A 27,634-nucleotide genomic window follows, 5' to 3' on the forward strand; every position below is an offset into this window, starting at 1 on the left:
TGCGTGAGTGGGCTAATTCATGGCAGATGCAGTATAATGTGGATAAATGTGAGGTTATCCACTTTGGTAGCAAAACAGAAAGGCAGACTATTATCTGAACGGCTATAAACTGATAGAGGGGAATATGCAACGAGACCTGGGTATTCTCGTACACCAGTGGCTGAAGGTGAGCATGCAGGTGCAACAGGTGGTAAAAAAGGCAAATGGTATGTTGGCCTTCATAGCGGGAGGATTTGAGTACAGGGGCAGGGATGTCTTGCTGCAATTATACAGGGTCTTGGTGAGACCACACCTGGAATATTGTGTGCAGTTTTGGTCTCCTTATCTGAGGAAGGGTGTTCTTGCTATAGAGGAAGTGCAGCGAAGGTTTATCAGACTGATTCCTGGGATGGCGGGTCTGACTTATGAGGAGAGATTGAGTCAGTTGAGCTTATATTTGCTGGAGTTCAGAAGAATGAGGGGGGAATCTGATAGAAACCTATAAACTTCTAACAGGACTTGACAGGGTAGATGCAGGAAGGATGTTCCCGATGGTGGGGGAGTCCAGAACCAGGGGTCATAGTCTAAGGATAGGGGGTAAACCTTTCAGGACTGAGATGAGGAGAAATTTCTTCACCCAGAGAGTGGTGAGCCTGTGGAATTCGCTACCACAGAAAGCAGTTGAGGCCAAACCATTGTATGTTTTCAAGAAGGAGTTAGATATAGCTCTTGGGTCTAAAGGCATCAAGGCGTATGGGGCGAAAGCGGGAACAGGTTACTGAGTTGGATGATCAGCCATGATCATAATGAATGGCTCAAAGGGCCGAATGGCCTACTCCTGCTCCTATTTTCTATGTTTCTATGTAAGAGTAATTTGGTGATATGAATCTATTTAATGGAAGACCAGAAACCATACGATAAAGAGCAGCAATAATAACAGTACACATGGATTGAAATGAATTCAAAATGAAATTGATTTATTGTGTACATGTGTAAGAATACCTCTTGTGTATATATAACATGTTCTCAGTGATACAGCACTTTATCAGAATTTTTATTCAGCGTCACTTCTTTGTACCGTCATTAAAGCCCATGTAAAGCCTTATTTCAAAGTCTGTTGTATCCTGGAAAATACACAAACTTCCTTCATGCTAGCACCAGAGACACATTGTTCAGTGTTGCCACTGGAGCTAACCAATTAAAAATGGAGTAGCAACAATTAAATTTGTCCTATTGTCAAAAATTATTTTGGAACCAACTTGGTACTGCTGAATTACTGGATGACTCTCTTTTAAGATGCACCATTTTTCCAAATTCAGATTCATATTAAAGCTCCCCAATATGATTGTTCCACAATGGGCAACTTATGCAATGATTGGGTTCACCCAAAGTCAGTGCAGTGCTCGTTTGGCCCAGTGTTCCTTAATCATAATCAGCAGTACTGAAGCCAATCATTACTGGCCACTTGCTACTGCATTCAGTGCTAGAGCTGTACTAATGCCTGTACCAGTGTCACTGCCTCTGGAGTCAATAGGATTGAATCAAAGTAGCTCTCATTTTGAAATCATGGAACTTCCCTGAAGCTGTCCTTTAAATACCTTCCAACTCAGTTGGTATTGGAACCCATCTTATACTCCATCTGCTGCCATAGGGTGAATATGCAATTGCTTCTGTGGGGAGAATTGATACCAGAATCACTGCTTTTAATTTACTGGGGGAAATTTTACCATCCCCTTGGAGGCGGGTTTGAATGTTGGGGGGAGGGGGTACTGGGAAGATCTGAAAAACGTGCGTCAGGCCTGTTTGTCGACGTGTTCATGCCTCTGGCTGCTTGTCCCAGGGGCGGGCTGAGTGCGATGTCAGGAACTTGCTGATCAGGCAATTATCAGGCATATTCACTGGGCATTCGTATTTTCCAGAGGAAAATGGAACCCCTACAGTGTCCATAACTCGACAGCTCACAGGAGGCGAGAGGTCCAAGTGGCTTGACAGTTACAGCCAATTTGACCTTAAATGGCAAAAATGGCAAGGCAGCGATCATCCGTAAGCACAGGCCTTCTATTGCAGCAGGTGACTGCTGTCACAGAGAGTGCTCGAGTTAAAGAGAAGCATTCTGGCACCGTGAGCCTCATTTCCCTCATCACATTGCTCCCTCTTGTGTCCCAAACTCTTCAGCAGTTCTCACTGCTGTCACAATAAAGACCACTACCTGCCCTCACATTGCAAGCGCTGATTGGCCATTCCACCTCCTCAACTCACCTGCTGTCCCTAATTGGACAGCGATCCCAGAGGAGGGTTCTTATTTGATCAGCTTCTGTGAGATTGCGCCTGAAGTCCCACTGCTGCCATGATTGGGGTTGGGACCTGAAAACGATCCCGAGGCCCAAACATTTTCAGGGCCCAGAAGATTCAGCCCATTGGGTCAGCATTGGAGCTCAACTTGCATCACCTGGTTCCATTTTTGACACACAAACCAAATCTGGTCATTTTACAGAGGCAGTTTCCATTATAAATGAACATAGAAATTTATAATTGAAGTGCTTGCAGATATACGATTTTTAATCTATAAAGCGACTGAGCAATAAAGCCATGAAGGGGATACTAAAGAGATAAACTTTCAACATCTGGTCTCATGTTATGAATATAATGAGTCAAATAAAGAAGGAACGACGTAGTCAGTGGGAATTCCATCAATACATTCTTTCCCATTGTAGCGAACAAACCAGCATGGGATATTGGTACCATGGTTTGGATCAAGTCTGTAATCTTTCTCATACACCCTAAAATTAAAGTCATCAATAAAAGTCATGTCAGAAATGTACAGACAAATTACAACTGTTAAATAGGACACATCAAAAATGTTACACTATCTTAGCAACATTACCTTGTCACCCTGAGTTTGTGACCTTTTACAATCATTGTCGCACGAGGTTTGTCTTGAACTAAGCCAGGGCGAATGTTATATATCTCAGCATTTACTTCATGGTAAAATTGGCCTGCGTCAAAGTAAAGGTAAATTAATTTGACTGGAAAGTCACAAATACAGCACAGTGTAGTGAATGCAGGATGCCCAAGGATGAATGAGTTTAGAAGCTATTGCTAAATTTTGTGATTAAACCAAGAATTTCACTTTTCTCCATTGTGTAAATGCTTTTGCTTGAACCAGAACTCTGGTGGTAATTTGGTTCAGTTTAAAATTAATTTCATAGTTTATTTGGTAATTCAATTAAAATTGATTTTAAATAAAGTTCGGAATAGGTGTATTCCAAAAATGGTGGCAGAATAATAATCTCTATTATTTATGAGTTCTGGAATTGAAATCTCCTTAGCCAGGGGTAAACTATTCTTTGCACTAAATATTTCACAAATAAGTGATCAAACTGATGTAAACATTTAATTTTTTCACGCTATCCAGTGACACAAAATTGAATATATGGTGCCTAATTTAGTCAGTTTCAGTGAAGGAGGAAAATGATTGCTCTTGGGACATATATACTGCAGTCATCACTAAATATGGTCCTGGAGTATAATAGCTTTTTGATGCAAAGGAATTTGTAAAACCATTGTACAAGAGCCGTATCCCCTGATAGTGGTGTTCAGTGTTTACAACACCACCAACAACTTGCATTTATATAGCACCTTTAACATCATAAAATGTCCCAAGGTGCTTCACAGGGGCATTATAAAACAAAATATGACACCAAGTCACATAAAGAGATATTAGGGCAGATGACCAAAGCTTCATCAAAGCTGTAGGTTTTGCAGAGTGTCTTAAAAGAGGAAGGCAAGGCAGAGAAGTGGGGAGGTTTAACAAGGAAATTCCAGAGCTTAGGACCTTGGCAGCTGAAGGCACAGCCACCAAAGGTAGAGCATTTAACTGACTGGGCAGCTAATGAAGTAAATACTCTACTTACCAAGTAATCCATGGGTCATATTTGAGAGCTTGTGGCTGTCAAGTGTATAAAATCCCAGAAAGTCTCTGTGTACAGTGTGATTTTTCCTCACCCGATGCAGCACAATAACAAATGTTGCATCATCTCCCATTGTTACTGTGAGATTTCTTTCTTTCAGGATTGAGATTGAGAAACTGGGAAATAAATGTTAGATATGATAAATTGTGCAATGTTTAAACTCTCATATCCTGAATATTAAACGAGCACAAATAAAGCTCTCAAAATTGTCCATTTTAATAATCTATTATTAATAATCTAATATTAATGAAATACAATCAATGAAGCCCCAGTCAATTATTAACTATCATTAATAGTGACTATCATTTTGTTGGTCCTTGCTATCAATATGGATCAATATCAATCAGATCCAATCTGAGCAACTGATTCTCACCACAGTGGCACGAGCAAAGAGCTTCTCTGCCTCAGAACCCATTCCTATGTACCTGCCTTTCAGTCTCACCCTTCCTTATTTCAGGCTACTGGGCATTCTCCATCTGACCTCTTCTTGCAGTTTCCATGCACTCACTCTAAGATGCACTGACTCTCTGAAGCCCATCTTCGCAAATTGCATCTTCAGTCTATTAGTTTTACATCTTTTTTGAAACAAAGCACACTTTGTGTGGGACTTCAGATGTGACTTGGGAAGGGATCTGAAAGAGTAACTGGCAATCAGAGCAGATGCATGGAGAGAATGGGAAGATGCAAAGGAGAGGAACCCTGTCAGCCTGAAAGCAGGGAGAACTGCTCTTGGTGCAACATCCAGCAACATCAATCAAGTACGAGAGATACTGGGGATCAAAGCTTAGCGGGGCAACCTGAACACTGTATTCTGGTGGTGGTGGGACACGGGGGTAAGAAGAAATAGGATCAGGAGTAGACTATACGGCCCCTAGAGCCTGCTCAATAAGATCATGGCTGATCTTCTGCCTAAACTTCCCTTTCCTGCCTGATCCCCATGCCTGGGGGAGTCAGTACTTTAAAAATAGACATTCTTACCATTTACACTATTTTTGGAATTGGATTTGTAGATTGGCATGGTAGTCAACTCGCAATTTTGCCACATGTTTTTGGATTGTTCAATTGATTAGGATGGGGTTGCCTTTTCCACCTACCTATTGTATCTTAGGCTATGCAGCTATGCGTATTTTTAGATTAGATCTTTCCAATGGATGCACACTCAGGTGTGAAGTCAGAACAAGATCCTAATTCACATTTGCCCTGCTGTGGTTAAGATACATTGCATTTTGATGACATTCCAGCAGGTTTGGCAGGACATATATTGCCAATTACATTTTATGAGTGGTCTACCTGCCTTCTCCCCTCTGTGGGACAACCAGGAAATCCGTCCCACTATGTTACAAGTTTTCATCGTGACATGATTTGGGTCTTGCATGGCTCTCCCACTTCCTAGAGGTTGATGTAATCTGATCCTGCAATCACCTCTAAGGCAAATATTAACTTAAAGATAATTATATTACTTGCTTTGTGAGATTAAAATCTGGAACTCCCTCCCTAACAGCACTGTTGGTGTACCTCCACCCCAAGGACTGCAGCAGTTCAAGAAGGCAGCTCACCACCACCTTTACAAGGGCAATTATGGATGGCAATAAATGCTGGCCTAGCCAGCGACACCCACATCCCATAAACAAATAAATGCCAGAAGCCAAATCATGTGTTTCCAGGTTGAAACTGGAGTCTTTTTTCATTGGTTTTATTCAGGATGATGGTTAACTTTACAGCACTATGTTACATTGGTTTCTATGGAAGTAGTGAACTCATCTTGCCGAGGAGAAGATTGGATAGTTGATTTTAACTGAATGATATTGGATAAGACATAGGAGCTTTCTTCTCTGTAATTCCTGGATTATCCACCAGCCACAATCTGTGGGAGAAACAACTGAAAATTCTGCATTGTATCTACCAGTACACTTGTATTGTTGGTAGCCAAAAATTATGAATTAGTGTTTGATCAGTTGTAAACAAGACTGAAGCATTTGCATCCATCTTCAGCCGGAAGTGCCGACTGGATGATCCATCTCAGCCTCCTCCTGAGGTCCCCAGCATCACAGATGCCAGTCTTCAGCCAAACCAATTCATTCCACATGATATCAAGAAATGGCTGAAGGCATGGGATACTGCAAAGGCTATGGGCCCTGACAACATTCTGGCAATAGTACTGAAGATTTGTGCTCCAGAACTAGCCGCACCCCTAGCCAAGCTGTTCCAGTACAGCTACAACACTGGCATCTACCCGACAATGTGGAAAATTGCCCAGGTATGTCCTGTGCACAAAAAGCAGGACAAATCCAACCCGGCCAATTTCCGCTCTATCCGTCTACTCCCGATCATCAGCAAAGTGATGGAAGGGGTTGTTGACAGTGCTATCAAGTTGCTCAGCAATAACCTGCTCACTGATGCTCAGTTTGGGTTCCACCAGGGCCACTCAGCTCCTGACCTCATTACAGCCTTGGTCCAAACATGGACAAAGAGCTGAACTGAAGAAGTGAGGTAGAGAGACTGCCCTTGACATAAAGACAAAATTTGACTGGGTATGGCATCAAGAAGCCCAAGGAAAACAGGAGTCAATGGGAATCAGGGGGAACGCTCTCTGCTGGTTGGAGTCATAACTAGCACAAAGGAAAATGGTTGTGGTAGTTGGAGGTCAATCATCTCAGTCCCAGGACATTAAAGCAGGAGATCCTCAGGGTAGTGTTCTAGGCCCAACCATCTTCAGTTGCTTCATCAATGACCTTCCCTCCATCATTAGGTCGGAAGTGCGGATGTCCGCTGATGATTGCACAATGTTCAACACCATTTGCGACTCCTCAGCAACTGATGCAGTCCGTGTAGAAATGCAGCAAGTCCTGGACAACATCCAGGCTTGGCCTAATAAGTGACAAGTAACATTTGTGCCACACAACTGAACATCTCAAACAAGAGAGAATCTAACCATTTCCCATTGACGTTCAATGGCATTACCACCACAGAATCCCTCACTATCATTGGCCAGAAACTGAACTGGACCAGCCACATAAATGCTGTGGCTACAAGAGCAGGTCAGAGGCTAGGAATTCTGCAGCAGGTTACTCACTTCCTACCTCCCCAATGCCTGTCACAGAATCACAGAATAATAGAGTGCAGAAGAGGCCCTTCGGCCCATCGAGTCTGCACCGATGCATTAAAACACCTGACCTGTCCACCTAATCCCATTTGCCAGCTCTTGGCCCATAGCCTTGAATGTTATGACGTGCCAAGTGCTCATCCAGGTACTTTTTAAAGGATGTGAGGCAACCTGCCTCTACCACCCTCCCAGGCAGTGCATTCCAGACCGTCACCACCCTCTGGGTAAAAAAGTTCTTCCTCAAATCCCCCTTAAACCTCCCGCCCCTCACCTTGAACTTGTGACCCCTTGTAACTGACCCTTCAACTAAGGGGAACAGCTGCTCCCTATCCACCCTGTCCATGCCCCTCATAATCTTGTACACCTCAGTCTTCTCTGCTCCAGCGAAAACAACCCAAGCCTATCCAACCTCTCCTCATAGCTTAAATGTTCCATCCCAGGCAACATCCTGGTGAATCGCCTCTGCACCCCCTCCAATGCAATCACATCCTTCCTATAATGTGGCGACCAGAATTGCACACAGTACTCCAGCTGTGGCCTTACCAAAGTTCTGTCCAACTCCAACATGACCTCCCTGCTTTTGTAATCTATGCCTCGATTGATAAAGGCAAGTGTCCCATATGCCTTTTTCACCACCCTGTTAACCTGCCCTTCTGCCTTCAGAGATCTATGGACCAACACATCAAGGTCCCTTTGTTCCTCGGAACTTCCCAGTGTCAGGCCATTCATTGAATACTTCCGTGTCACATTGCTCCTTCCAAAGTGTATCACCTCACACATTTCAGCATTAAATTCCATCTGCCACTTTTCTGCCATTTGACCATCCCATCTATATTTTCCTGTAACCTAAGACACTCCACCTCACGGTTAACCACTCGGCCAATCTTTGTGTCATCCGCGAACTTACTGATCCTACCCCCCACGTAGTCGTCTATGTTGTTTATATAAATGACAAACAATAGGGGACCCAGCACAGATCCCTGTGGTACGCCACTGGACACTGGCTTCCAGTCACTAAAACAGCCGTCTGTCATCACTCTCTGTCTCCTACAGCTAAGCCAATTTTGAATCCACCTTATCAAGTTACCTTGTATCCCATGTGCATTTGCTTTCTTGATAAGTCTCCCATGTGGGACCTTGTCAAAGGCTTTGCTGAAATCCATGTAAACTACATCAACTGCACTACCCTCATCTACACACCTGGTCACATGCTCAAAAAATTCAATCAAATTTGTTAGGCATGACCTCCCTCTGACAAAGCCATGCTGACTATTCCTAATCAAATTTTGCCTCTCCAAGTGGTGTCCACCATCTACAAGGCACAAGTCAGGACTGTGATGGAATGCTCTCCACTTGCCTGGATAGGTGCAGTTCCAACAACGCTCAAGAAGCTCGACACCATTCAGGACAAAGCAGCCTGCTTGATTGGCACCCCATCCACCACCTTGAAGATTCACTCCCTTCACCACTGAGGCACAGTGGCAACAGTGTGTACCATCTCCAAGATGTACAGCAGCAACTCACCAAGGCTCCTACGACAGCATCTTCCAAACCCACAACCTCTACCTCCAAGAAGGGCAAGGGTAGCAGATGCATGGAAAAACCGCCACCTGCAAGTTCCGCTCCAAGCCACACACCATAGTGACTTGGAACTCTATCGCTGTTCCTTCACTGTGGCTGGGTCAAAATCATGGAGCTCCCTTCCTAACAGCACTGTGGGTGTACCTACACCCCAAGGACTGCAGCAGTTCAAGAAGGCAGCTCACCACCACCTTCTCAAGGGCAATTAGGGATGGGCAATAAATGCTGGCCTAGCCAGTGAAGCCCACATCCCCCGAACGAATAAAAAAAAAAGTACTCAACTGCTACGAGTCCTCTCGATTTGGCCCTTAGGCCAGTCCTACTGGATTATGACACTGCAGGAGATTGAGTCTGTTTCCGATATTTCGACCACACAATTCACTGTAGTGTATCTTGCATCATCCTGTATATGACTTACAGGAGACTGAATAAAATATTTAATCATTACCCTTTTGTTCACAGCAAGGCATCTAGATGCAGATGGTGATGTATTTAACTCAGTATGGTAAGAATGATTCTTAAAGGTGGCTTAATCAGACTGAATGCTTATTTTAAATTTCAGATTCAAATTGTGCTGTGATCTTTGAATGAGTTCTAGCACTGCACTTGATGGTGCTGGTATCTGGGATTCTGGAGAGCTGTGCATTTCTCCCCCTCCCATTTCATCATCCCTGCCCCAAGCACTGTTCTGATTTGTTTCACTTCCTCCATGATATTTGTTCATTTTCCTCCAGTTTCTATCATCTCACCTACATGACACCAATTTTCGTGGTCCAGATATTTGATCCCTCTACTTGGATTAATCTCTGAAAGTTATGTCAAAAATCTTTAATTATCCGAATATAGACTGGGATAATGGTAGTGTGAAGGGCAGCGGGGCAAGGGTTTCTAGAGTCTGTTCAGGAAAATTTTCTACAGCAGTATGTTTCCAGTCCAAAAGAGGGGAGGCACTGCTGGACCTGGTTCTTGGGAATGAGGTGGGCCAAGTGGATCATATATCAGTTGAAGAACAGTTAGGGGACAGCGATCATTGGGCTGGATTTTAAGAGCCTGCCGCCGATGTCCCGCGCGGCGGCTCATTTAATCACGGTGGCTCATTTAAAAAGCCGGAGCAGCCCGGCCCTCCAATCACATGGAGGGGGCAAGCTGTCCGTCGCTGGCAATGGCGTCAGCTGCCTGTGTGCAGGCGCTGGCGCCAATTTTATAGGGCAGCAAGCCCTGCCGGCATATTTAAATTTTTAAAGACACCCGCCCCCCAAAATTTATCAAATATATTTCTAAAGTCCCTTTCCCACCCCCAATGACAATTACATTAACTATTTGCCCTTCTCCCCCCCCACCCCAAAATACTTACCTTTTAAATCTGACCTCCCCCGCCCAACTGCACAAAGTTTAAAGTTCACCCCTTCCCCTACGCCCATTACGTTTATTTGACCCCGTCTTACCCCCAGCACTGAAAATCTTAACTCCTCCTCCCCTGCCCCAATGTCACGCTGGCTTTCCCTTGAAGTGGAATTGAAGGTGCTGGCGTGTCAGCCGCCATGCCGAAGATCGCAGCGGGCCCACAAGATTTCAGGTAAGTTTATTTAAATGTGTTCATGTCATTCATTTAAAGGTTGAAATGCTGTTCCCGTTGCTTAGCAGCAGGGGGGGGCTGCCGCAGAGCCTCCCCGCCGCTGGGAGGATCGGGTCGGGCTCTGCCGGTGTTGGCCTCCGTGGTGGATCACTGCCGGAATCATTTTCCGGCCACCCCCGCCTCCACAGAGCCTGATGTCGTGGGCTTGGTAAAATCCAGCCCATTGAATCAAAAGGTTCAGGTTGGTTATGGAAAAGGACAAAGAACAAGCTCAAATAAGAATAATTAACTGGTGAAAGCCTGCTTCAGTGGGGTAAGAATGGATCTGGGCCGAATAAATTGGAATCAAAGGTTAGCAGGAGAAACAGTCGCTGAACAATGAGCTACCTTCAACGAAGAGACAGTTTGGGCATAGTCAATCTATAGTCTCTTGAAGGGGAAAGATAGGGTAAATAAATCCAGAGCTCCCTGGATGACAAAAGAGATAGAGATGAAGATGAAGAAGGAAAAATGTGCTTATGACAGATGTCAGGTAGATAATACAATGGAGAACCAGGCTGAATATAAAAGGTTCAGAGGGGAAGTGAAAAAGCAAATAGAAGAAGCAAAGAAAGGGTATGAAAAGAGATTGGCAGCTAACATAAAAGGAAATCCCAAAGTCCTCTATGTGCATATAAACAGTAAAACGGTGGTAAAAGGTGGAGTAGGGCCGATTAGCGACCAAAAGGGAGATTTATGCACGGAGGCAGGGGGAATAGCTGATGTATTAAATTAATACTTTGCATCTATCTTACCAAGGAAGAAGATGCTACACAGGCCACAGTGAAAGAGGAGGTAATTAATACACCAGAAGAATTTAAAATTGATAAGGAGGAGGTATTAGATAGGCTGTCTATACTTAAAGTTGATATAGCACCAGGGCCAGATGAGATGCATCTAAGGATATTAAGGGAAGTGAGAGTGGAAATTGCAGAGGCACTGGCCATAATTTTCCAGTCTTCCTTAGACTCGGGTGGTGCCAGAGGACTGGCGAAATGCAAATGTTACACCCTTGTTCAAAAAAGATGTAAAGATAAGCCCAGCAACGACACGCCAGTCAGTTTAACTTTTGTGGCGGGGAAACTTCTAGAAACAATAATTTGGGGCCAAATCAATAGTCACATGGACAATTGCGGGTTAATCGAGGAAAGCCAGCATGGATTCATTCAAGGAAAATTGTGTTTAACTAACCTGCTGGGATTTTTTGAAGAGGTAACAGAGAGGGTTGATGAAGGCAATGCTGTTGATGTGATGTACATGGACTTCCAAAAAGATTTGATAGTGCCGCACAACAGACCTGTGAGCAATATTATAGCTCATAGAATAAAAGGGCAGTAGCAACATGGATACAAAATTGGCTGAGTGACAGGAAACAAAGAGTCGTGGTTAATGGATGTTTTTGGGCTGGAGGAAGATTTGTAGCAGTGTTCCCCAAGGGTCAGCGTTGGGACCCTTGGTTTTCCTGATACATATTAATGACCTAGACCTTGGTGTGCAGGGCACAATTTCAAAATTTGCGGATGATACGAAACTTGGAACAATTGTGAACTGCGAGGAGGATAGTGCAAAACTTCAAAAGGATGTCGACAGGTTGGTGGAATGGGCGGACAAGTGCCAGATGAAGTTCAATGTGGAGAAATGTGAAGTGGTAGCAGAACATAGAGAGACAATATAACATAAAGGGTACAACTCTAAAGGGGGCGCAAGAGCTGAGGGACCTGAGAGAATATGTACATAAGTCATTGAAGGTGGCAGGACAGGTTGAGAGCGCGGTTAATAAAGCATACAGTGTCCTAGGCTTTATTAATAGAGGCATAACATACAAGAGCAAGGAGATTACGCTGAACTTGTATAAGACACTAGTTCGGCCTCAGTTGGAGTATTGCGTCCAGTTCTGGCCGCCGCATTTTAGGAACAATGCGAAAGCATTGGAGAGAGTACAGAAAAGATTCATGAGAATGGTTCCAGGAATGAGGAACTTCAGTTCTGAAAATAGATTGGAGAAGTTAGGACTGTTTTCCTTGGAGAAGAGAAGGATGAGAGGTGATTTGATAGAGGTATTCAAAATCATGAGGGGTCTGGACAGAGAAAATAGGGAAAAACTGTTCCCACTCATGAAAAGATCAAGAACGAGAGGGCACAAATTTAAAGTAATTGGCAAAAGAAGCAAAAACGGCATGAGGAAAAACTTCTTCATGCAGTGAGTGGTTAGGATCTGGAATGCAATGCCTGAGAGTGTGGTGGAGGCAATTCAATTGAGGCATTCAGAAGGGAATTAGACAGTTATCGGAAAAGGAAGAATGTACAGGATTATGGGAATGGCATTAGGTGAACTGCACATTTGGAGAGCTGGTGCAGAGATGATGGGCTGGATTTTATATTCCCACAGCTGGGAGCAGCAGCGGGCGAAAAAAATGGCAGCCCGCACCGCCATGCCACCGCGATCTAGTGCGCGGCGGCTCATTATAATATGCAGGGTGGCCGCCCCACCCCACCCCCAATCACATGGCGGGGCAGTCTAGGTGACAGCGTCACCTGTTTCTGCACAGGCATGGCGCCATTTTTGAAGGACTGTCAGACCTGCGTTGACAGATGAAAGTTGATCCCGTCTCCCCTCCACAACTGCAGCAAAAAATAAAGTTTGACTCACCCCCCCCTCAGCGACACCACAAAAGCCCTGATTACTCCTTTTCCATCCCAAATGCACTAAGTGCAGAGTTGACCCCTTTTACCCCCCCCCCCAACTGACCTAAGTGCAGAGTTCAACCCTTCCCCCTCCCCCCACTAGACTGACAATGCAGAGTTGACTCCTTTCCTGCCCACCCCCCCAACTTCACAACAAATCTTAAGTCCCCCCCTTCCCTACCTCGGTGGCACCAGCCTTCCCTGGACGGGAAAGTGAAAGCACGAGTGCCGGCCGTCACACACAAGATCGCAGGCAGCCGGCAAGATCGCAGTGAAAGGTATGTTAATTCATTCATCGCCTTTATTTAAATATTTAAAGTTGGGTCCCGTCGCCGAGTGGTGGGGGGGGCCGCCATGGAGCCTCGCCGCCGGCGGGAACATTGGGCTCGGCAATCTCGGTGTCGGGCTCCATGGCGGGCCGCTGCGGTACAATCTTCCGGCCCCCCGACCAGGGAGCCCAACTTTGGGAGCGCAACAAAATCCAGCCCGATGTGTGGAATGGCTTCCTTCTGCACTGTAACAATTCTGTGATTCTGTGACCTTTGCTATTACAGATTCCATGGTTTGCTGTTGCAGTCCCAACTAGCCCTTGAATAGACTTCTTATGGTTCTCCTTGCTTTAGAGAAGACCTTTTCTGAAGTGGGATTTCATAGCAACACTGGCAGCATTACAAAATAATTTGTTGTATACCAAGTGATTTGGGACAATTGTAAGAGCTATGATAGAGGACGAGAAAAGTCATTATTGTATAATATTTATCCTTTTTTGAAATTAATGTCAATCAGATTAACCTTGCTTCCGGTATTTATCAGTTATGAATCATCATTGAGGTTTGTTATTGCAGCAATATTACTATTTTGCCTTGTATGTGTGATGCTGACTCCTTGGGTCTTATTTGTATTTTTGCTTCACATGTTGTCACTCACATAATTCACAAGATAAACCAAAATCAACCAACAGGCACCGATTGTACAAATTAGGCTTGACATTGCAAGGCATTTTGTCAGAATTTAAGTAATTGAACCTTTTGTTTCTTGGCTATATTTGCATTTATGTCACCTCCAACTGTTTTCTGAAAAACAAATGTAATGCTGCTGGATTACTGCATAAACCGTACCTCTCTTTTGTTAAAGATGCATTTGCTGACCAGGGGAAAAACATCGTGTCTTCTCTATGAAAGACTGTAATTGTTTGAGTCGATACTTCAACTTTCACATCCATTTTGTTGTTCACAATTCCAAACTTTCCAAAGTATGTTTTTGGTTTCCCGTTACTTTCTGTTTTCTTCTCTCCAATCAACTGCCCATTTACCACAAAACCTGCATGTAAATTTAGGAACAGTATAGAATGTTAATCAATTGTCTCAATATCAAATTAAAATTGGGAGAATTACTTTTACAGTAAAACAAATGATGAATGCAAAGTCCTGTTATAGGGAGGAACCCGCAAACTGGTAATCACACGGAACAGCTGAATTATCAATAGCTGAGAAAATGAAGGAAACGCTAAGAATGAGATGCAGCATTTTGGTGATGGGAAATCGCTTGTTACAGTAGAAGTGACATTTCTAGAAAAAGCTCCTTTTGATATGAGTTATATGTAAATTACATTAAGCACCATTCACTAAGTTGACAAAAAATCAGACTATCAATAACCTACAATGACTTGAGTCTCTAGAAAGACAATAAGGATGAATGGGATTCAGTGAAGTGGCCATGATATCAAGGATGGCAAGATATTTATTGCAGATATAAGGAAACCCTATCAATGTCCTTTATCATGGGAAGGCTACTTCAGAAAGCCCGTGAGTAAAAGTATGGAAAACAATGAAGAAACTAGTGGAAACATCAAGTGAATTATCCATAAGACTTGTATGAAACAAAAATACACTTAGATAGGCCTCTTCATAAAATGAGATGCACCATTCTGAATTGTGCGAGCTCAGTTCCTGGTCTCACTTGACAGTTACATCAAAACTTTGAAAAATACCTTAATAAATCTGAGGCTTTGACTTTTTTTATATTGATCACTATAAATAATAACTGTGCTATAATTTCTGCATCTTTTCTCCTTTTAAATCAGTAGACGTTTTGCTACCAGATTTTCATTTATCAGTCAGGAATGTGGGGAGGTCAAACAGTAGAATTCCAGAATGGCCAGCTTTAATGTGACTGTACGAACTGCTAACTCAGGGTACGTTTCTGTTTGGCAGCAATGCACGGCCATTTTTGCTTCCTTGTGACAGCTTGTGATACAGATTGCACCTACCTGTATACGGATCCGTGACCAGATTTAGAATTGCACCTGGTTTTCCATTAATGTTGAAACAAATGGCATCACTGTGATCATTTATTGAAATGATAAAATGAGGATCACTGTCAACTTGAAAAAGATGTCAAGGTTTTAGAACATTTAAATCTTTGCCACTTTTATATAAAACAAGTTTTGAGTCCATGACATTTCGACTTTAATGGGCTGAATTTTATGTGCCCCCTAGGGATGGGAATGGAGATGCTGGAGGGTCCCATAAAATTGCATGGGAAGGCAGGAAGTGGAGTGACCGTCACCTTCCTGACATCTTCCACTTTAGTCCGGGCATGGAAGGCCTAAGTGGGCCTTCTCATCCCAGGTCATTTGAGGCCCGTAAATGACCAATTAATGGCCATTTAAGGGCTTCTTACCAGCTCCATCTCAATTTAATGGAGGACAGAGGGGCCAGCTGCCAACGGGAGACGCCGCAAGGTAAAACCTGGCAGCCTCCTAATGGTGTTGGAGGGGTCCCTCCTTTGGAGGAAATCCAGGGCCCCCGGAGGCTACCCCGGCGGCAATCGCCATCGTCTCGGGAAGACACCCTCCCCACCTTCACCAAACCCCACCCCCTATCCCATTGCTGGGGCTGCCTAAATGGCCCCGGCTTCCCCGACCCCACTCACTGCTCCTGGGGTCTCCGATGTCCTCAGTACTGTAGGGCGCTGCCAGTGCTGCACAGCTGCCGGCCTTCCAATTGGCTGGCAGCACTTGGAGGCAGGAGATCATCCAATAATGAGAGAGTGTCCCTGACGGTAGGCAGTTAATTAGCTGCCTGCTGTGGAATTGCAACGCGGGTCTGTTAAAGGGCTGAGGTGGGGTCTCCACCGACCTTCCGGTCTGCCACTGGGACCCCACGTCATGAGGATAAAATTCAGCCCATTGTTACAGATGCAAAACAATCTTGAAAGAAAGCTAGGCATTTCCTGCTGCTTGTTCTGAATTTGGCAGGGAGCCAGAGTTTATAATAATTACCCTGTAATGAATCTCATGATGTGCCTAAGAGGAATTGGCCTCTAGTTGGCCGTGGGTATTTACAGTCATTAGACTTTGTGGTCTTATAATGTCTCAATTCTATTTTTAGCAGCAGAATAATACATTATGCTCCTGTCATAAAGATTTGAATATGTAACATAACCTACTCTATACTTCAGAATTATGTGAATTTAATCATGAATATATATTTATTGAATATAGAAGTATACTAATAATTAGATCTTCTTTACAACAATGAGACATTAAAAAGTTATGCAAAAGAGAATTGTGATTGTTTGAAAAAGGGATTGATTAGTGATATGAGCAATATCAGAGTTAGTGGTGTATCAAATTTTGTTTCTCTTGTGACTTTTTTCTCACCACCTCCCCTCCTCAAGTTATCCTCACGGAAGGGGGGTGCGGGGAGGGGCTTGGTGCCACAGTTACCATTTGCCCTCTGGTATTTCACCTAAGTGGTTTGTCTCCGCAGGATAAAGAATATGATGATCTGCAGCTTTTTGTAACACTAGAGAGTACCACAGCAGCCACAGATCCTATTCTCAATTTGACATCCACATGCAAACACTTTCTCGTGTAGCTCACTGGATAGTGATCAGGACCACTTCATTTTCCCTTCCTTCGTGCAGCAGTGCTGAAGTTAGTTATAGCACCATGGATCGAAGCTGAGACTTTCTGGTCTACATTGCTCAGTTACACAATGCTTTTAGCAAGTAAGTGATAAGGACACTGTGTCAAGTAATATTCTACGTAAAGATTATTATACTATGATTTGACTCTGATATTATTTCTTAAATACAGAAGCACATTGAGCTACCCTATTTAATAGATTTTAATATAATAATGTAATGTTTTAATATAAAGATTGCATTATCATAGACCAGATGTTTTTCACCCATTACCAAATTTATCATAATTATTTTGCATAATTGTATTCCAACAAACATTAAATAAGTTCATTGGGCATTCTACTAGATAGGCAATCAAGTACTGAGGACAAATAGGATATTTTTAAAAAGCATTTTCAAGCAGAATGGAGCCATTTATGTTCAATTGGTTTAAAGGGCACATGGTAGAATCAGGAATATTGTAAACCAGGAATGTGCAGAGGCAAATCGGATCGAAACAGAAGGCATTCAACACACGTTAGGCATTTAATTTACAGGAGAGCAGGGAAAAGTATCACATGCAATTGAAGAAGACAAAATCAACCAGATGAATAGCCAAGAGATCTCTGGAAATGAAGATGGCGTGTAATTATGGTAGCAATAGTAAAAGCTTAGCTGGTCTGGCCTACATGTGACTCCAGATCCACAGCAATGTGGTTGAATCTGAAATGCCCTCTGAAATGGCCGAGCAAGCCATTCCATTTCTCAAGGGCAATTAGGAATGGGCAATAAATGCTGGGCTAACTAGCAACACCCATATCCCAAGAACGCATAAAAAACATAGTGGGCTGAATTTTATTGTGGCGCCGCCATTATTAATCATGGGGGCTCATTTACATAGAGGCCGCGCACCGCCCCCCCCCCCCACCCCAGCCATATTACAGGGAGAGGTGGGACATTCGGCGCAGCGAGAGCTTTCGACAGTTGTACAGCAGGTGCTGGTGCCCTATTTTAAGTGCCCCAGCACCTGCTTCCTGACAGCTGTCAAAGAATACTTACCTGACCTGGCTGAAGTGTGGAGCTGCTGTCAATCTGGCAGCAAAGCAGGAAGTCCTGCAAAAATCCAGCAGATCAGGCAGCATCTGTGGAGAGAGAAGCAGAGTTAACCTGTCCAAGTTCACAGCTCTGAAAGTTAACTCTGCTTCTCTCTTCACAGATGTCGCCTGACCTGCTGAGTTTCCACAGCACTTTCCGCTTTGCCGCCACATACTTAACCTGCTGTGTCCCAGTGTCCTGTGACGTTGCGATCCTCTTCTTCCACTCAAGTGTAACATTCCTTCTTGTAGGCGTGCCACACCTGGGTGAATAATCGTACATTTGCACATTCCAGGACGTGAGACTTAAATAGGCCATAAAAGGTATGACAGAGGTTTACAGAGAACACACTGACACAAATGGGAATGCACAGGTGTCACAGCAACGTAAATACGTCTTTCATTAAATGTTCCTCACCAACATGTGTGCTCTTTTCTCTGTGCAAATGATGTGTGCCAGCATGTAGCACCAATGTCACATCCCTTTGCACCGTTGGCCATTCAGGAGAGCCAACGTATGCAATAACATCATTGCCATGCCACCATTACACATGAGCATCTCCACGGATGCAGTGACATGGACATTGGCTCAGTCAGCTGCTGCCTCTAATGGCTTACACTGGGATACTGCAGATGTGGACTGGTGCACAGGAGGTGAGCTAAGGTGATGTGTGGCTTGCAGAGCTCATGTCAGTTCCTATGGAGCAGACAGCCTTTATCTAATGAGCCACTTCCGTACATCCCCAGCTCACTGCTAGCCCAGCATGCAGAGCCTGGGTGCCATCTGCCCTCCCATGCGTCTTTCATATTGTAGGTCCTCAGCATCCTCATAGTCCGAGGAGGAATCCTGTTGACGTCTCTCATCATCACTCCAGGCCTGGCCCCTGTTGGGTGCGTAGTTGTGCAGAGCAGAAAAGAGCTGGTCTTTTTGGCCCGTAGTGCAGGACATCACCCAATCCATACAGGCATTGGAGGTGCTCTTCCAGCATGCCGATCTCCTGCTCAATGGTGGCTCATGTAGCTTAGTGGCTGGCATTGTATCTCTCCTCTGCATCAGTGGTGGGGTCTCTCACTGGTGTTGGGAGCCATGTCTGCAAATGATAGCCCTTATCTCCAAGAGGCCACCCCTCCATCTGAGCCAGTTCAGTTAACAGCGGTGGCAGCTGGGACTGGCACAAGACCCAGGTGTCAAGGCAGCTGCCTGAGAAGCGGTCACACATTTGCAGCAAGCATCTGTGGTGATCACATAGCAGCTTCACATAGATTGAGAGGGCTCCTTTAATGGTGACATCTGCAGGTGGCCTGATGGCCACATGAGTGCAGTCTATGAACATTACAACCTATGGCTCTCTGGCAATGGTGCCAGAACCACTGGCCCTCTGGGCCTGGCTGTGAGAGTCCGTCCTGAAGTGGACATCCTCACTGGTCCTCTGGTGCAGGGAATTGGTGACCTCCCTGATGCAGCGGTCCACTGTTGGCTGTGTGACCCCACAAAGGTCTCTGTTAGGCCCCTAAAAAGGTGTAGAGGCGTCAGGCTTGAGAACCGCTGCCACTATGAGGAACAAAGGCATGGGATGTCCACTGGAGCCCATGGGCTGCAGGTCATCCTTGAGCAGGGCACAGAGATGTGTCACCACCCCCTCTACATGCGCAATTGCCTCTGATACTAGTGCTCTGACATCTGATAGCATGTCATGTGGGGCCTGTAGATACACGGCAAACATAATGGCGAGCACTGCTTAGGGGCTGCAGCTCACGAGCGGGGTCCTCTACGTGGATCGCACCTGCCCGTTGATACTGAACCTCACGTGCAGAGGATCAAACAATGTAGAAAGAGCCATACCTATTTCCATGTGATAGATAAAGTTGAACCCTTCATGTATTCGAAAGTTCTTAACAGGGCAGGGATTAGTGTTGACGGGTACATCAACTGCTTTCCTGAATCAACCATGTGGCGTGCCATGGCATTGCCTATCTTGGTCAACTCTCAGAGTGGCACAGCAGGACCACATCAAGATCCTACCAGCTGAATCGATTGCCCCCACCATCCATATAACCTTAATGCTCCTGCCCTTACTACCACCCTGCTCACACACAGGGTGCCTAGTGTGCCATGGCTCCCTCACAAACAGAGCGTACACTGTTAACATAGGGATGGTACACAGTACCTCCCTTCATGCCAGCAGAGCTTTCCCACCAGTAGCCCAGACCCCTTCCCTTTAAGAATGTAGAGTGAGACCCCTGTGTAAACCCCCTCCTCCCTTCCAGTATGCCAAGTGAGACCCCTGTAATGCCCCCCTTCCTCCTCCCTTTAAGAATGCAGAGTGAGACCCCTGAGTATCTCCCTCCCTCCTCCCTTTAAGAATGCAGAGTGAGACTCCTGTGTATCTCCCCCCACTCCAGTATGCAGAGTGAGACCCCTATAATGCCCCCTCTCCCTCCTCCCTTTAGGCATGCAGAATGAGACCCCTGAAAAGAAACTTACCTTCTACCGCGAAACCTTATGCCTCTGTGAACATGCCAGCTTTTCCAATCGTGAACGGGATGACACGTGACGGCTGCCCGTTCATCGAAAAATCAGGAAGTGTCAATGGAGAGGCAGCGGGCTGTATAATCAGCAAAGGTAAGTACGGTTTACCATATGCTAATTGTGGTGCCGCCGCCATGCGGCAGGGGGTCACACCAAGGTCCCGTCGCCGCTGGTAATATGCAGTGGGCCCTTCTCGATGTCACTGATTGAGGGGGGGCCTCTCCCTGCAGCATTTTACTGGCTGCTGCGCCGTGACTTGCGGTGTCGAGGTGCTGGTAAAATTCAGCCCACTCTGTCAGAAGACCATTAAGCACCATATAGATTCACTGAAGAATACTGTAGGACAGTTTCAAACTGTTTCTCAAGTTATGGCAGAACTACTAAATGATTATTTTGTATCAGTCAATACTCCTGTACATGATGCTTATGTTCAGATTGTGGAGTGGGGGTGGGTGGTGGCATACCCTGTTTTTGAGGAAGTTAGTAGGGTAGCAGATGAGGGCAATCCAAAGACCATCTGTATCTGGACTTTCAGAAAGTCTTTGATAAGGAATTTACTTGACAAGATAGCATCTTGTAGTATCAGTAGGGACTGGAAATGCTGGCTTAGGAATTGGCTCAAATCCCACAGCTAAAGTGTTGTTGTTAATGGATGTAGTTCAGTCTGAAGTTATACTACTAGTGGTGTCCCCCTGGGATAGGTCCTGGGTCCTCTACGGTTCACTGTCTTTATCAATGATCTTGACAGTGGTGTTGGGAGCATGGTCAGTATGTTTATGGACGACACCAAAATCTGTGCAAGGGTTTTTAATGTCTTAAGGAGAAAAGTGCAATCAAATGCAAAGAGATTTAGATAAGCTAAGGGACTGGACCACACAGTGGCAAATGGCAGTTAAATGCATTGTCATGCATCTTGGTAGGGCCAACACAGTACATATGTATCATTTCCAGGGAACAATACAGGTTGAGAGAGAAAAAAATCTTGCTGTTATTGAGCACAGATCACTGAAGGTTCATGACCAATACAGAGAAATTGTAGCTAAAGCTAACAGGGCATTGGGTTGTATTAATAGAACTGTGCAATACAAATCAAAGTACACCATTTTGTCATGATAGAGGTTACTGCTCAGGCCATCTATGGGGTACTATGCCCAGCTTCAGTCCCCACACATGGTGTGGGATATCTTCTTCTTCTTCTTTGGCCTCCTTGTCTCGAGAGACAATGGGTAAGCGCCTGGAGGTGGTCAGTGGTTTGTGAAGCAGCGCCTGGAGTGGCTATAAAGGCCAATTCTAGAGTGACAGACTCTTCCACAGGTGCTGCAGAAAAATGTGTTTGTCAGGGCTGTTACACAGTTGGCTCTCCCCTTGCACTTCTGTCTTTTTTCCTGCCAACTGCTAAGTCTCTTCGACTCGCCACACTTTAGCCCCGCCTTTATGGCTGCCCGCCAGCTCTGTGCGATATAGTGGCCTTGGAAAAGGTGAATTATGAGAATGATTCCTAGTAGATAAGCTCAAGGATCTTGGTCTTTTTACTTTAAAGCAGCATAGACTTACAGATGAACAGATAGAGGTCTAGAAAGTCCCGAGATAGATTATTCCAGTTTAACAAATTAGGGAGATGTGGCTAAACTGTATAAGAGTGGGAACAGACTGAATGTTAAGCAGCTCTTCTTTTCAAAAAGAGTGGTTAACCTCTAGAACATAGATAAGGCAGAAGCATTTGCAACAATCTTCAGCCAGAAGTGCCGAGTTGATGATCCATCTCGGCCCCCTCCTGAAGTCCCCAGCATTACAGATGCCAGACTTCAGACAATTCGATTCACTCCGCGTGATATCAAGAAACGACTGAAGGCACTGGATACTGCAAAGGCTATCGGTCCTGACAATATTCCGGCAATAGTACTGAAGACCTGTGCTCCAGAACTTGCCGCACCCCTAGCCAAGCTGTTCCAGTACAGCTACAACACTGGCATCTACCCAGCAATGTGGAAAATTGCCCAGGTATGTCCTGTACACAAAAAGCAAGACAAGTCCAACCCGGCCAATTACCGCCCATCAGTCTACTCTCAATCATCAGTAAAGTGATGGACGGTGTCATCAACAGTGCCATCAAGCAGCACTTGCTTAGCAATAACCTGCTCAGTGACGCTCAGTTTGGGTTCCGCCAGGGCCACTCAGCTCCTGATCTCATTACAACCTTGGTTCAAACATGGACAAAAGAGCTGAACTCAAGAGGTGAGGTGAGAGTGACTGCCCTTGACATCAAAGCAGCATTTGACCGAGTATGGCATCAAAGAGCCCGAGCAAATCTGGAGTCAATGGGAATCAGGGGGAATACTCTCTGCTTGTTGGAGTCAAACCTAGCGCAAAGGGAGATGGCTGTGGTTACAAAGAACAAAGAAAATTACAGCACAGGAACAGGCCCTTCGGCCCTCCAAGCCTGCGCCGATCCAGATCCTCTATCTAAACATGTCGCCTATTTTCTAAGGGTCTGTATCTCTTTGCTTCCTGCCCATTCATGTATCTGTCCAGATACATCTTAAAAGACGCTATCATGCCCGCGTCTACCACCTCCGCTGGCAACGCGTTCCAGGCACCCACCACCCTCTGCGTAAAGAACTTTCCACGCATATCCCCCCTAAACTTTTCCCCTCTCACTTTGAACTCGTGACCCCTAGTAATTGAATCCCCCACTCTGGGAAAAAGCTTCTTGCTATCCACCCTGTCTATACCTCTCATGATTTTGTACACTTGCTGGAGGTCAATCATCTGAGCTCCAGGACGTCACTGCAGGAGTTCCTCAGGGTAATGTCCTAGGCCCAACCATCTTCAGCTGCTTCATCAATGACCTTCCTTCAATCATAAGGTCAGAAGTGGGGATGTTCGCTGATGATTGCACAATGTTCAGCACCATTCGCGACTCCTCAAATACTGAAGCAGTCCGTGTAGAAATGCAGCAAGCCCTGGACAATATCCAGGCTGGGGCTGATAAGTGGCAAGTAACATTTGCGCCACACAATGACCATCCCCAACAAGAGAGAACCTAACCATCTCCCCTTGACATTCAATGGCATCACCATCGCTGAATCCCCCACTATCAACATCCTAGGGGCTACCATTGACCAGAAACTGAACTGGAGTAGCCACATAACTACCGTGGCTACAACAGCAGGTCAGAGGCTAGGAATCCTGCGGCGAGTAACTCACCTCCTGACTCCCCAAAGCCTGTCCACCATCTACAAGGCACAAGTCAGGAGTGTGATGGAATATTCTCCACTTGCCTCACTGGGTGCAGCTCCAACAACACTCAAGAAGCTCGACACCATCCAGAACAAAGCAGCCCGCTTGATTGGCACACCATCCACAAACATTCACTCCCTCCACCACCGACGCACAGTGGCAGCAGTGTGTACCATCTACAAGATGCACTGCAGCAACGCACCAAGGCTCCTTAGACAGCACCTTCCAAACCCACGAGCTCTACCACCTCGAAGGACAAGAGCAGCAGGTGCATGGGAACATCACTACCTGCAAGTTCCTCTCCAAGTCACACACCATCCTGACTTGGAATTATATCGCCGTTCCTTCACTGTCGCTGGGTCAAAATCCTGGAACTCCCTTCCTAACAGCAGTGTGGGTGTACCTCCCTCACATGGACTGCAGCGGTTCAAGAAGGCAGCCCCCCACCGCCTTCTCAAGGGCAATTACGGATGGGCAATAAATGCTGGCATAGCCAGTGACGCCCACATCCCATGAATGAATAAAAAAAAAAAAATTGCCAGCTGGTGTAGAGGATGATGACTACATGTATGCATTTAAGAGGGAGCTGGACTTGTTCTTGACCGGACAGAGATCACATCATATCGAAGGAAAATGTCTTTATAGATTTGCCCATGTGATCTCCTGGACTGAGGGGGACAGAGAGGAATTTTCCAGTGCACTTCTTCCTTATTGGCCCTGGGTTCTTTCTTTTTTTGCCTCTCCCAGCAGATTACACAGTTGCAGGAAGGGAGGAAGTTTTAGACATGTTGCTCTGGTCATCATGTGTGTGGGCAGGCTTGATGGACCACCTGGACTTTTCCTGTCCGTCAATTTAATATGTAAATGTACATTGTTGAAAGGTTTATTAATATAACTATATAAAAGAGTAAATGCTGAAGCTGTATCTTACCAGAAGTGCGCATGGGTCCCCTTTCTGCAGAGAAAAAGAGAATTAATGTTTAGTAGTTTAAAATATTTCATTATTGAATATCCCTGCAATATTTACTGTGTTACACAGGAATAAGTATATTTATCAGGTGTGTCAATTAAAAAGATCATTGCTTTTGCAAGTAATTAAATCAGCTGAACTGAAAAAAAAGCTTGCAATTGCCAGTGATTTGTATTTGACAAAGAAATTGTTAGATGTTTAGTGCACCTTGTCACAATTCTCAGAAACAGTTCAAAATCTGATAAGACATGTCTAAAAAAGGCTTACAGTGATCACTTTGCACAGTATTGGGTGTTTCTGAAAAACATTAAAACTTTGATCTTTTCGTACAACTTTAAAGAATCTAGGGTGTATCCGTAATACCAAGTTTGGTATGTTTGTAAAAGAATTATGTAATTTTTAACAGCATTTATTGAATTCTAAATTTAATTATTATCTGTAGATAATTTGGTGACTTGGGAAAAGCCAAAAATTGTTTGAGCAATTTGCTTGGTTACTTTTGTAATTCCACTCAGTTCATGTGCTTTACATCTGAAAATATGGCTCAGAGGCATTAGATCCCAAAAGCGTCACACCTTTAAAGAGTTACATCTCCGTGGGACAAAGAAAATGACTGCTTCAAATAACCACATATCTGCTAAGTCACCAATCAAGTATCTGATCGACGAAGTACAAACAAACCGAAACACTTCCCTTCACTTGGTCAGGTGTCAGCTGTGGCTCAGTTGGTAGTACTCTTACATTTAAGTCAGAAGGTTCTGGGTTTAAGTCCCACTTGAGCACAAAAATCAAAGCTGACACTCCAGTGCAGTACTGAGGGAGTGCTACACTGTTGGAGGTCTTTTGGATGAGGTGTTAAACTGAGGCCCTGTCTGCCTCTCTGGTGGATGTAAAAATCCCATGCCTCTAATTGAAGAAGAGCAAGGGAGACATCCCTGGTGTCCTGACCAATATTTATCCCTCAGTCAGCATCACAAAAACAGATTATCTGGTCATTGCTGATTGTGGGAGTTTGCTGTTGCACAAATTGTCTGTCACATTTCCTAAATAACAACAGTGACTACACTTCTAAAGTACTTCATTGGCTGTCAAGCACTTTGAGACGTCCAGTGATCGTGAAAACTACTATATAAATGCAAGTCTTTTTTTTAGTGGCTAATGGCAAAAATGAGGAATGTGTAAACAACAGAAACTGAAGGAAGCATTTCCCCGCCATGCTACAATTCATAAGCAGCAAGTACCAAAAATGGACTGATCAAATTGTCAAAACAGTTTCTATGTCGCGTTTTTCCAACCACATTTTACTCTATACAGCTAACAATTCAATTGATAACATTACATAATTTTGAATGCATTAATTATTTAGAAAAGTAACTAAACTCACAAAAACCTGTCTCCAAATGCAGTGTTGCACGTAATCAAGTATTCTCATCAGCGTGCCTTTCTTCCCCTCACACTATGATGCACTGCACCTGTCTTCAAGGACAACCTCTTCCCAATACTTTACCATTTTCATCCACCCAACTTATTCTTCATGTTCCCTATGTTATTGTAACAAACTACTCACACATAAAACTCCTTCAGTCACATAATCAATTCCACTTCCAAGGAATCAACACACAACTAGGATTTCTGTGAATGTGAGAAGGTGACCAAACAGGTGGATGAGGGTAAAGCCGTGGATGTGGTGTATATGGATTTCAGTAAGGCGTTTGATAAGGTTCCCCATGGTAGGCTATTGCAGAAAATACGGAAGTATGGGATTGAAGGTGATTTAGTGCTTTGGATCAGAAATTGGCTAGCCGAAAGAAGACAGAGGGTGGTGGTTGATGGCAAATGTTCATCCTGGAGTTTAGTTACTAGTGGTGTACCGCAAGGATCTGTTTTGGGGCCACTGCTGTTTGTCATTTTTATAAATGACCTGGATGAGGGTGGAGAAGGGTGGGTTAGTAAATTTGCGGATGACACGAAGGTCGGTGGAGTTGTGGATAGTGCCGAAGGATGTTGTAGGTTACAGAGGGACATAGATAGGCTGCAGAGCTGGGCTGAGAGATGGCAAATGGAGTTTAATGTGGAAAAGTGTGAGGTGATTCACTTTGGAAGGAGTAACAGGAATGCAGAGTACTGGGCTAATGGGAAGATTCTTGGTAGTGTAGATGAGCAGAAAGATATGGTGTCCAGGTACATAAATCCCCGAAAGTTGCCACCCAGGTTAATAGGGCTGTTAAGAAGGCATATGGTGTGTTAGCTTTTATTAGTAGGGGGATCGAGTTTCGGAGCCACGAGGTCATGCTGCAGCTGTACAAAACTCTGGTGCAGCCGCAGCTGGAGTATTGCGTGCAGTTCTGGTCACCACATTATAGGAAGGATGTGGAAGCTTTGGAAAGGGTGCAGAGGAGATTTACTAGGATGTTGCCTGGTATGGAGGGAAGGTCTTACGAGGAAAGGCTGAGGGACTTGAGGTTGTTTTCGTTGGAGAGAAGGAGGAGGAGAGGTGACTTAATAGAGACATATAAGATAATCAGAGGGTTAGATAGGGTGGATAGTGAGAGTCTTTTTCCTCGGATGGTGATGGCAAACAAGAGGGGACATAGCTTTAAGTTGAGGGGTGATAGATATAGGACAGATGTCAGAGGTAGTTTCTTTACTCAGAGAGTAGTAGGGGCGTGGAACGCCCTGCCTGCAACAGTAGTAGACTCGCCAACTTTAAGGGCATTTAAGTGGTCATTGGATGGACATATGGATGAAAATGGAATAGTGTAGGTCAGATGGTTTCACAGGTCGGCGCAACATCGAGGGCCGAAGGGCCTGTACTAAGCTGTAATGTTCTATGTTCTAATGCATATCTCTCCATCGCCTGCTGGCATTCTGTTTTCTGCTTCCACTGGCATTTTCATTCTCACTCCATAGGTATACTTTCTTCCTCTGCCACTCTGGCTCAGGCAGCTGTCCTTTTG

At 44.7% G+C, this 27,634-nt stretch overlaps 1 protein-coding gene across 2 annotated transcripts in view; it reads right to left on the reverse strand.

Annotated features, from left to right (window-relative positions):
* LOC137380173 (inter-alpha-trypsin inhibitor heavy chain H3-like) overlaps nt 1-27,634 on the reverse strand; it is a 199,673-nt gene that overhangs the window by 120,430 nt on the left and 51,609 nt on the right. The window contains exons 18-23 of one of the 2 annotated variants that reach the window (XM_068051930.1): nt 24,639-24,662; nt 15,204-15,317; nt 14,053-14,254; nt 3,894-4,066; nt 2,864-2,975; nt 930-2,759 (exon numbers count right to left, since the gene is read on the reverse strand). The exons of the other annotated variant lie outside the window; for it this stretch is intronic. Coding sequence (XP_067908031.1) covers nt 2,615-2,759; nt 2,864-2,975; nt 3,894-4,066; nt 14,053-14,254; nt 15,204-15,317; nt 24,639-24,662 — 770 coding nt within the window. The 3' untranslated portion in view covers nt 930-2,614. Of the gene's footprint in view, nt 1-929; nt 2,760-2,863; nt 2,976-3,893; nt 4,067-14,052; nt 14,255-15,203; nt 15,318-24,638; nt 24,663-27,634 lie in introns of those variants that run through there. 2 annotated transcript variants of the gene reach the window in all.

The sequence above is a fragment of the Heterodontus francisci genome, chromosome 19 (assembly GCF_036365525.1).
Source record: "Heterodontus francisci isolate sHetFra1 chromosome 19, sHetFra1.hap1, whole genome shotgun sequence".
NCBI lineage: Eukaryota > Metazoa > Chordata > Chondrichthyes > Heterodontiformes > Heterodontidae > Heterodontus > Heterodontus francisci.